An 11,776-nucleotide genomic window follows, 5' to 3' on the forward strand; every position below is an offset into this window, starting at 1 on the left:
CACTGCTAGTCTTACTGACCGCATCTGCACTACCCACTCTGACACTACCACCCGTATTGACCACATCTACCCTACGCAGTCTGACACTACTACTCTTACTGACCATATTTACACTACCCACCCTGACACTACTACCCGTACAGACTTATGTACACTACCCACCTTGACACTACTACCCGTATAGACTTATGTACACTACCCACTCTGACACTACCACCCGTATTGACCACATCTACCCTACGCAATCTGATACTACTACTCTTACTGACCATATCTACACTACCCACCCTGACACTACTACCCGTATAGACTTATTTACACTACCCATCTTGACACTACCACTCTTACTGACCACATCTACATAACCCTTTCTGACAAAACTAGCCTTCTTCACAACATTCACCCAACACACCCTGACACTACTACCCGTTATGACCACATCTACACTACCGACCTTGACACGACTATCCTTATTGACAACATATAAACTACCCGCCCTGACACTACTACCTGTATCGACCACATCTACACTATCCACCCTGACACTACTACCAGTATTGCCACCATCTACACTAACCAGCCTGACACTACTACCTGTATTGACAACATCTACACTAACAACCCTGACACGACTACCCATATTGACAACATCTACACTACCAACCATGATACTACTACCCGTATTGACAACATCTATACTACCAACCCTTACACGACTACCCATATTGACAACATCTACACCATCAACCCTGACACCTCTACCCTACCAACCCTGACACTACTACCCTTATTGGCCACATATGCATTACTCATCCTGACACTACTAGCCTTACTGACCGCATCTGCACTACCCACTCTGACACTACCACCCGTATTGACCACATCTACACTACTCACCCTGATACTACTACCCGTACTGACTTATCTACACTACCCACCTTGGCACTACCACTGTTACTGACCACAGCTACATTACCCTCTCTGACACAACTAGCCTTCTTCACAACATTCACCCAACACCCCCTGACACTACTACCCGTTATGACCACATCTACACTACCGACCCTGGCACGACTATCCTTATTGACAGCATATAAACTATCCGCCCTGACAACCTCTACAAGATTAATGTATCCTGTTTCTCTATTAGTGAGTACTCCCCCGTTTGTGTAATTCGTGCGCAGAGGAGCGCAAAAAAAAATCATATTCTATTTGTATGACTGAGTTACTAAAATTGCTGTTAATTAATTTTTCTCTGAACGGCTTCAAAATATTAGCTCACTGACATTTTTTTAAATTACAGACCCGGGTATGAATTGACTATCTGGAACCACATTTGTCTTACTATACTAAAAAACACGCGCTCATACAAGATAAAATAATTAACCAATAAAAACAACCAAAATGGTATACTAATGGAATTCCTGCGGCGGTAAGCGAAAACACCTTTTGTAAAACATAAGCGGCCCGTTTTCAATAAAGTCATTGCCTCAAACTCTGATGGTATAACGGTACCAATTGCACAAGTCCAGGTGGGCGGAGCTTAAAGTGTATGGAACATTGTATTCAGAATTAAAGAACAACACTAGCTGTGATTGGTGCATTATGTAAGAGTTGTACTTTCTGTTTGGCTTAAAAAAAATTTTGAGCCTCTTGGAAACATGTGAGTTTGTGTTAATTTCTATCTAGATCATATTTTGTATTTTTTATGATTTTTTTAAAATATGGTGCACATGGCTGAAAATGTGCTTGTTGTGACTAGATAACTCTTACCCCTGTCTAGTTCCAGTAGAGTTATCTCTCTTAAATGCAATGGAGTACCTGGTTATGTCATTGTCAAATTGACAATCTAGCATTGTTCTATATGACAGTGTGTGACACGCATGCCCAAGTAGGACAGAAAGTATATTTATTTCACAAAACATTAGCATTGAGGTATATGGAAAAACAATTGGTACCATGATACCTGATGGCAGATCCATCTGAAATCACGTGCGAGATATAACTTCTACGAAAACAATACTTCTTGGTCCATGTGGAGTTATAGTTAGCGGCACATTATTGTAAACCAAATAATTTCTCTTTTATATTAATATTACCCAAATACTTGATAGGTCTAACTGTAGAGGCTAACATAAATAAACGATCTGCCTTCGGGAATGAAAGATTCCTCATCACGCTTGTTTCTGTGTCCTCTTCATTACATTAACCGATGCCATTATCTAAAATACAAATTACTACCCTCTCAAGTCACTGATGTTATAAACACTGCATCAATTTCTAAACTAAAACAGATTTTAATACATTCTAAGTATATAAACGGCTTGACAGTTTTCTGACTGATCCATAATTGAAAAACATTAGACAAATGCGGGGGCAAGCGAGCCAGTGAAAACAGTAAATAGTGTCCTGGTTTCTTGTTGTTGTTGATCTAACTACATAAAGCTGAGCCAGTCAATGTACGGATTCTAATACGAAACCCTTGACACAGAATTAACATCTGAATTTAGAAGTGTTATTTACTTTTGATTTTAGTCAATATGAAAATCTGAGCCAGTCAATGCATAGATCATAATACGAGCCACATGACACAGAATTAAAGACTGACTTTGCAAAAAGTTTGTTACGTTTTATGTAAATCAATCAGAAAAACCGAACCAGTCGATGTACTGATTACAACACCAACACTCCCAATCAGAATTAAAGACGGATTTTAAAATACAACAGGTGCCAAAGAGCCAGTTGAAGAAGAAAATGTTAATACAAGACAAAGCTGAATGGCTAAAAACCCATATCAAAATGCAAGTCAATGAAAATTTGACATTTGTGATAAAGATACATTTTTTTTTAAAACGATACCACCGGCAAATACTAAAACTTTTCACTGAGAAAAAGTTTGATTTGGTATATAAGTGAACATGTTCATGCTTTAGCCTTTGTCGCAAGTTTCATTTGATTGATACCATTAGTCTTAATATTATCGTACTTATCTTCTTTGTCCTCTACTTTCTCCTCCACTCCTCCATTAACTTCAAACACATATCAGCTATGTAGACTTGTTTTCTTGTTGTGCAATTTGCAAATTATGCAGTATAATGTAATTCTGTATATCATTCATTAAACAATATAATGGTCATATCAGTAATAATAATAATAATAATAATAACACTACTATAATTACTAATACTATTGATCATGTATATTTGTTAAATATTGTTCTATTTGATCCTGTGTAAACGGGTATGTATTCAATATCATTAAAATTCAATGTTATAAACTGCAAACAACTATAACATGATTAACATGATAGTTTTCTATACAATGACACACCTCAACGACCCAGGCGGAGATGAAAAAGACACAAGTATGCTGATCTTTCACCTTAAATCTAGAAATCCAATACATGTGTATTAAAAGGGTAGATACGTATGATTCACGCTCTCTCACTAAAATAATGTCTTTTAAAAATGAAAATGTTAAGCATCAGATGTTAAGATGCTGAAATTAAGCACCTTCAACCCGAGCTAGTGATTTGCCAATAGTAAGATCGACAATACGGTGCAAACAAAATAAATATTTTGTATACACGGAAACAGATGGACCGACGGGCAGTCCAAAAAATACAAGATGAGACAGAATATAGTACACATACATACATACATACATATATACATACATACCACATACCAACCTACCTACCTACATACATAAACACCTCCTACCTACCTACCTACTTAAATACATACATACAATCATACATACATACATACATACCTCCTACCTACCTACCTACATACATACATTCCTCCTACCTACCTACCTACTTACATACATACATACATACATAAAACCTACCTACCTACCTACATACATACATACATACATACATCTCCTTGCCTTCCCTCTCTGGCCCCATCACCACTCCTCCACTACCAAGATAAAATGGTCAGTGAACTACACTGTCCTGGACACGTGTCGATGTGTATTACATCAAATCATTTCGGAAATATCTCGACGAGAGAAAAATCAATTCTGGTTTTAGATTTTTTTTAACAAGTCTAAAATAGAAACAAATATTTCGAGGCACTGGATAATGTTACGATTTAAAATGATAAGAAAAGTTCAAATAAAATACAATCTTGCTAGTGTTAATTTCTGAACACCTCTGAACGTATAGTCAAATGTTCAACGTTTTATAAAAGTTGTACCTGAATAGCCTACGGGTCATTTCCCACACGTGTAACATCGTACGACTACTGGGCAACTATTTACAGGTAGATTAAGGCAAGCCACCGATGAAACGTGTGAAAAATCGAACAAATAGCTATGTTCAAGCATGCCCCGCATAACAACAATCGAATGCGGACCTGTATAACAATGGAAACCAAATATTACAACCAAGAGTATGAAAACAAACATAAACAAAACTCTGTTGTAACCATGGCATCACAAGGAACTGAGGTAGGCTTGATGATATATAAATCGGTGATCAGAGACGGGTTCAGTGGCTTTCTTAATTCGGGTTACAAAAGGGAAGAAAAGTGTTGATTAAGTTTCTACCTTCAGATTGGAAAATTTCGATATAAAAAAAAGTCACAGAGGCCTTGAACTAGACTTGGGAACATATAAAAAGGTAACTTTTCTTAGATAAATTAAATTAATTGGGTTCTTCATTTTGTCTTTTCAGGAGAAAATAATTATTTCAAACTTCCTGAATAACTGCAAATAGATAAAGTTTGTTATCATTATTAATATTATTATTATTGTTCTTCTTCTTCTTCTTATTATTATTATTATTGCATTAATTTTCGTTTGCATATTTTCTCTAATCAAAATAGGATATTCTCTTGAAAATCTTTTCAATTGAACACAAAATGTTGAAAACTAACTAAATTAATAAATACTCTTAGCAAAGTATGCTTGTCTGAGTAACGTTTACCGTTCAGAACTTTATTTCTTTGACAAAAGTCAGTTTGTAAAAATTTCTTCGTGGACAATATTTGTTCTGATATATGTGTTGCACGTCTTTAAATTTTGTATTAGTTGAGAAATTTACAAATCGTTTACTCCTTTAAACAGAAGACACTGTGCTTAGAGTTTTTGTTTTCCTGTTTGGAATGAAAACAACTGCTTCCCACCCTACCCACAAAAAAGAGTCGTCAGCAGTCAGAGGTCGATTAATATCGAATTACTAGACTACCATTTTCAACTCAAAGCGTCAAAATAGATTCCTTTTTATTTCAATGCTCTGAGCAGTATTTGAAACTGGATTTCGATAATTTGAATTTAGACTTACACATTTTGAAACCAGGTTCCCGGTAATAAAACTAAAATTAGAGATTTTCATTAAAGTGGGTAGTTTAATTTATTCATCTCTGTTCATTGCATATTAAACTTCATAAATTATGACAATAACCAGCATTTGCACGAAAATACCTATTGATTTATATTTCAAATATATATTAAACTTGTCGTCCTAGGAACCAATACTGAATATGATTTTTAATGTTTGAAAATCTAATTTCACTTAGAGCAAGGCTTCTGTACATAAATAAGAAACAGAGAAATGAGCTCCGGAGGAACGTCCGCATTAAAGAAACTGGTGATTGTCCTGCTGATATTCTGCTTCATTTTGGACCTAGTGGGTTTTGTAATCCCTTACTGGTACTACACTGAAAGCACACTGCTAGGGATTTCAGTCAAAGCATATGGTGGTCTTTGGACAGCGTGCTCACAAGTTTCACTCGTTGTTGGGTGTGCAGATTATGCAAACAGCACACTGGTTGGTAAGTTACATCTTTCTATCTATTTTTGTCGGTATGTCTGTATGTCCGTATATATCTACCCTTCTTTCCTTTTAATTGTCCATCTCTTTCTCTCTGTCATTCTGCTCATTTGTTGTTTCTATATACATCCAGGACTCGGTCCATCCGTATGTCAGTGTATTATTTTGTCCCTTTGTTGACCTCATCTGCCGTTCTGGTGGCCTAGTGGTTACAGCCTCCACCTCGGCTACGAGAGGTCGCAGGTTCAAAACCGGCTGAGTCATACCAAAGACTTAGAAAAATGGTACAAACAGCTGCCAAGCTAGGCGCTCAGCATTAAGAGGTTAGTGTTAGGACTGGTCATTCTGCAATCAGGATAATGTGACTAAGTCGGACATCATTCTACATGTCTGCGGCATGATGCCCCAGTGATAGACATCACTATAAACTGCCACATTGCAGACATCGTAGCGATATGACTGAAAAACTGTTAAAGTTACTTACAATTCTCTCCCTCTCTCTCTCACACACACCCACACCCACACCCACCCACCCACACATCCCCACCATCAACGGTAGCATATATATGCTGCTCGATGCTCTAATTACAACCAAAGTGCCCCATAAAGAAGTTCATATGACAATTTATAAGGGCGGATGCTTACTGGTTTAGGTTTGGGCAAATGGAAATTGATCTCGATAGATTAGATTGTAAATTTAGACATTTCACTCTAATGTACCCCCATCAATATGCTATGTTATGATCTAGTTTGAGTGTGAGGGTATGATGGTTGGTTGGAATTGACAGTGACTGAATGTTTCGATTTAAGAAATGTCAATGTGTATGGTCATAATGTTTCATCTTTCATTATTCGACCTAACAGGAAATATTTCCGCATTGGACTTAGCAGGAAACATTGCTTCATTTGACTTGACAGGAAAAAAATCGTCCTCAATCGACTTAACCAGAAACATTTATTCGTGTTACCAAAATATATTTCTTCATTTATTTAGTATAGAATTGCATAAAATGAGCAATGAATAGTTTTTGAAGCTCTTTGAATATGTTAACATAAATTCGAATTTATAAGAAAATGTTGGCAGTGCAAAACGACAAAATATAATACGAAAGATCGGAAATATTTAGAAAAATACGCAATACATGTCGAGTCAGTTTGATTCAAGAGATAGGATTAATAAATCTAATTAAATTTAATTAATTTAAATCTCATTATCAACAGCACGAATATACATCATGTAATAAGCTCATCAAATAATTGTTAATACTAAGGGTGTACACCAGGTTAACGTAGGATGAAGTCATTGTTATCTCATAGATATATCAATCTATACAATTTAAACTTTGCATGAATTCAAGCCAGCCAAAAATATTTTAAAACACTTTCACATCAGCCCCGTGTTAATTTTTATATCTCAAGCAAGAAATGTAAATAAATAAATAAATAAATAAATCACAGTGTGAACGATTTAAATATACACTTTGCAATGTGTATTTTTGGCAGAATGTCGATATTGAAATACATTACCTGCGATATGTTACTAAGCAATATACACCCCGTAGTATATTAAAAAGCAATATATTTAATACTTTGTGGTAACAAAAATGCTCAATAATGCAATAAACACACTATAATATGCTAATATTAAATTTTCAGTATTGCAATATAGAACGTGCTGATCAATATATTCCAGACTCGAGCGTGAACAATAGAAAAGAAAAGAAAAAAAAAGAAACGAAATAAATATTGTGATGGCAGATATTCAGAGTTTTGAATTAGCTGAGCTTAAACAACCACGTCACTTTGAACCAAAGGGAAATAATCATTGGCAAGACAAGACAACATGCCTTTCGTTTCATTGACATATTCTGTACATTATCATAATCTTTATTCTCTCTTTAGCATACAATGACGATTGAATACAGCAAACGTATATTATTGCTAATTGATATAAAGGTCGGTCGAAATATAATACTGGGAATTCTTTAGATCATCATATACATAAATTTATTAGATCTTCAAGCAAATAAGAGTAAAAATAGGTTAATGAAGAAATTTAATTAGAGTTTCATAGATTCAATAAATGATTTTGACCTTGGTCAAGCTAACAATAAGCCATAATCAAGCGATTAGGCCTAACACCACGTGCACAAGTTACAAATTGTTAAAGGTTGAAATTATTTACCCTAACACTGCCTCCATAATTAGCTACAGGTGAACATTATTTACCCTAACACTGCCTCCACAAATAGTTAAAGGTTGCCATTATTTACACTAACACTGCCTCCACAAATAGTTACTGGTTGCCATTATTCACCCTAACACTGCCTCCATAATTAGTTACAGGTGGACATTATTTACTATAACACTGCCTCCACAGTTAGTTACAGGTTGACGTTATTTTGTGCTTTTTTTAAAGATGATCAGAAAGAGCTAAATTTCGGTCCTTTAAAAACACATCGACAAAAGAATGGCGGGTCGGGGTGTGTAGGTAGCATTATGTTAATAATAATATTGTGTGTAGATAGCATTATGTAAATAATACTATTGTTTGTAGGTAGCATTATGTAAATAATACTATTGTTTGTAGGTAGCATTATGTAAATAATACTATTGTTTGTAGGTAGCATTATGTAAATAATACTATGGTGTGTAGGTAGCATTATGTAAATAATAATATTGTGTGTAGGTAGCATTATGTAAGTAATACTATTGTGTGTAGGTATCATTAAGTAAATAATACTATTGTGTGCAGGTAGAACTATGTAAATAATAATATGGTGCGTAGGTAGCATTATATAAATGATATTTTGGTGAAGCATTTTAATAAACAAAGAAAAACAGATTTGTAATATAATTTTAAAAAATCATTTTGAATGTGAATTAAAAATAAAGGTATTATTCGTGACTAAAATGGAAAGGGCACCACAAAATGTGCACACAAATATACACAAAAGCATGTACGCAAAACACACAAACACAGAGACACATAACACGTCCTTTTATTTTTGTAACCTACGTCAACGTACTAGCTTAAGTCTTAAAGAATGAAAGTAGGTATTGTGAGCTAGACACGAATTCATTTTGTAATCAGTTTTAAATAATTTCAGCTATTTCTGTCTGTTGCTCGGTGTTTTCCATAATGACATTTTATGCCTTTTTCTAGCAATTGCTCTTTGTACCCCATAATACATATTATTTGCCTTTTTCTATTAGTTGCCCAGTGTTTGCCTAAATTTAGTGTATGCCTATATGCCTATTTCTATCAGTCGCAATAATTGTGTTACATGCCTATTTCTATCAGTCGCCAGGTGTTTTTCTTAATTGTGTTATACAGCTGTTTCTAGCGGTTGCCCAGTGTTTTCATAAGTTTTATGTGCTGAATGCTTGAAATTAATAATTTTGTTGTCAATCTTTATCCTATTGAACAGTTAATTTATGCTGTCAATATTCTTTAAGATCTTTCAGTTTTAATTATAAGAACAGTGTTTTTTTTATGTTTTGATAAATGAAGTTATAAAACATTAACAGATGCATTCCCTCTGCATTTTGGATCATTTTGATGCAGTTTAAAATTACTATAGAACCTAACCTAATTTTTTGGAACTTGAACATAGTCAGAGAAAACAAGAACGATTCTGTATTTGTTATGAATAAAACCTGCCACCAGGGAATTTTTTTTTCCGTTTCCTTTTTCAGACTGGTTTCGTGCCGTTAGAGCATTCTCCGCCCTTGGATTCTTGTTGTTTCTTGCGTCCTTGGTGGTTGTCATTGTCCATACCTGCTCCAAGTCTAATAAGAAACTCCTGTACCTTGTAGCCGTATGTCTCACATTCGTAGGAGGTAAGGTCAAAGACAGAAACATCAGAAACTGTTTCAATCAATTACAATTGTTTTGCCTATGTGTTTCCGATTAATGCATACATGTCTTCATAGATACTTGAGCAAAACCAAATGTATCCATCAATCAAAACCTTTTAGTGTTCGCTAGGATTGCATTTAATGTCAGAGTAGCACGGCCAGATTTGAAGGCTCACCGTAACTTGAAAATATTATCAGGAATGATGACGCATAGAACTATCTACGCAGACCAATATAGGACAACGTGTTTTCTGTCTAGGCCCAGTTTACTACAATCCCTATCTCCAATTTCACTACTGATCCCATTCGCCTACTCACTGTTGTGAAAACAAAATGTATCATTGTTGTTGCTGCTTGCTGCACACAGTAACTCGGCTAGCTGACCACACCTGGAAAAAAGCATATATGTCACTAATATTTTTTTAACAATTTACTTTAAACTTTATCACGAAATGATTGGTCTCATTGCATTAATTTCTGTAATTGCACCTTTCACAACATCTTGCTTATTGTCAATGCAAAATCTAGCAAAATAATCTCTTTTCTTTTTTATCTTACTTAACGGGACAGTCTCCTTTATTATGCACGTAAATCACTCCTTTTCTTGAGCAAAATTATTCAACACGGAAACATTTTACCTCGTACGGGATTTCAGTTTAATAGGCAGTAACAAACTAACAATTTTCAGTACATTGTGCTTGGTTCTGTGCTCTCTTGAAATTTTCAACGAGAACAATTTAATTATGTTTGAATTTTCTACATTTGCACTTTTGTTTCTTCTTTTTTTAGCGATTTGCGCCATGATATCTTTCGCGATATACGCTGGGAATGCCACGGGTAACTTAAGCAAGTACCATGCCGCTTTCTACATTACAATCGTCGCTTTCGTTCTCGGACTTGTGACTGGAATTCTGGGAATTCTCGACGCTATAGGTGTCTTTGGTGGAAAAGTGGGGTCAGAACACTAGTCATTTAGAGCGATTCGTAAAGTCCATAAACTTCGTGCGCTGGAGAAAAGACACATAAAACCGGATACATTTTGCCACATCTGTGATATTTCTACCCTAAAGTCATTGCCTGCGATTGTCGTATCTGTAAAAGATTTGCAACATCTTTATTTTGTGATAGCTCTGTGAAGTATGAACAGATCGGTTATTAAATATACACGACTGATACGTATTGTCAATATCTTTTATACTATTGATAGCATTTATATCGTGAAAATATTTTTACGGCATCGTGTGTCATCTTATTATAGAAGTCCCACACAGGCTCTATCTTGTTGGAAGTTAAATGTAGTGAAAGATAGATGTAAAGCTCCGAGCCCCTTCAACATTGCTGACGGTTAGATGGTTAAATATACAAAAACAGCAACAACAACAACAACAACAACAAAAAACAGTTTGATATTCAATGAATAAGAATTTAATAACAATTCAATAATTAAATGATTCAAATTTCCAAGTACACTCCTTCCGCTCGACCCTTTAATAAGCCTATTGCATCACTAGATCAGCAGTGTGAGATTGATTTCCACATGTCCTCGTATTTCTATTCATCTGTTTTGTTCTTTCTCTCTCTTTTTTCTCCCACTTCCTTCTACTCTTCCTCACGACCTTTCTCCAGGTTCCTTCTCCTCCTCCACTTTCTCTAGACTCCTTCACTTCCTGCTCCACTTTTTTACCCCATGACTACCCTCATGTCGACTTCGACTGTCTCGGCTAAAGTCTCAATTCCGTCTTCAATTCTTGAAGACTTGGGACAAAATGGAACCTGGAGTTCTCTGTCTCCATAAAAGCTTCCTGTGAAAACACAAGGACTGCACGATTTGTTCATTAGCCCTCTCATCTAACACTACACACAGCATATCATAAGATAACGGCTATTAAATTTCTTCTGTCACGCATTTGTTCACATCAAGATACCCGTACGTTCTTGTATGGTAAAACCAAACGTCATAATACAGCAGGGTATCAATTACTTCTTATACATACATCAATAAATTTCCTCATATTGTATTAAAAGTAATTTTTTTATTAATTTATATTGATAATAATTTTCCACTAAAATATATGGAGATAAAACATATATCTGTGTAATATAAGTGTATGCTATTTTATAAAGATCGCA

At 35.2% G+C, this 11,776-nt stretch overlaps 1 protein-coding gene across 1 annotated transcript; it reads left to right on the plus strand.

Moving 5' to 3' along the window:
- Positions 1 to 4,475: 4,475 nt before the first annotated feature.
- LOC149791343 (uncharacterized) lies at positions 4,476 to 10,821 on the plus strand. Its single transcript, XM_089969176.1, has 4 exons — positions 4,476 to 4,633; positions 5,532 to 5,786; positions 9,485 to 9,628; positions 10,436 to 10,821. The coding sequence occupies exons 2-4, from the start codon at positions 5,567 to 5,569 to the stop codon at positions 10,612 to 10,614; spliced, it is 543 nt and encodes a 180-aa protein (XP_089825302.1). The 5' UTR covers positions 4,476 to 4,633; positions 5,532 to 5,566; the 3' UTR covers positions 10,615 to 10,821.
- Positions 10,822 to 11,776: the final 955 nt, after the last annotated feature.

This window comes from Sinohyriopsis cumingii, chromosome 9, assembly GCF_028554795.1.
Source record: "Sinohyriopsis cumingii isolate HCF-2022 chromosome 9, ASM2855479v2, whole genome shotgun sequence".
Lineage (NCBI taxonomy): Eukaryota > Metazoa > Mollusca > Bivalvia > Unionida > Unionidae > Sinohyriopsis > Sinohyriopsis cumingii.

Excerpts from the sequence above, each read along its gene's own strand:
- LOC149791343 (XM_089969176.1), top strand. The coding sequence starts at position 5,567 with ATGAGCTCCGGAGGAACGTCCGCATTAAAGAAACTGGTGATTGTCCTG. Across the intron at positions 5,787-9,484 it reads TGCAAACAGCACACTGGTTG|ACTGGTTTCGTGCCGTTAGA; the intron begins GTAAGTTACATC and ends TTCCTTTTTCAG. Across the intron at positions 9,629-10,435 it reads ATGTCTCACATTCGTAGGAG|CGATTTGCGCCATGATATCT; the intron begins GTAAGGTCAAAG and ends TTCTTTTTTTAG.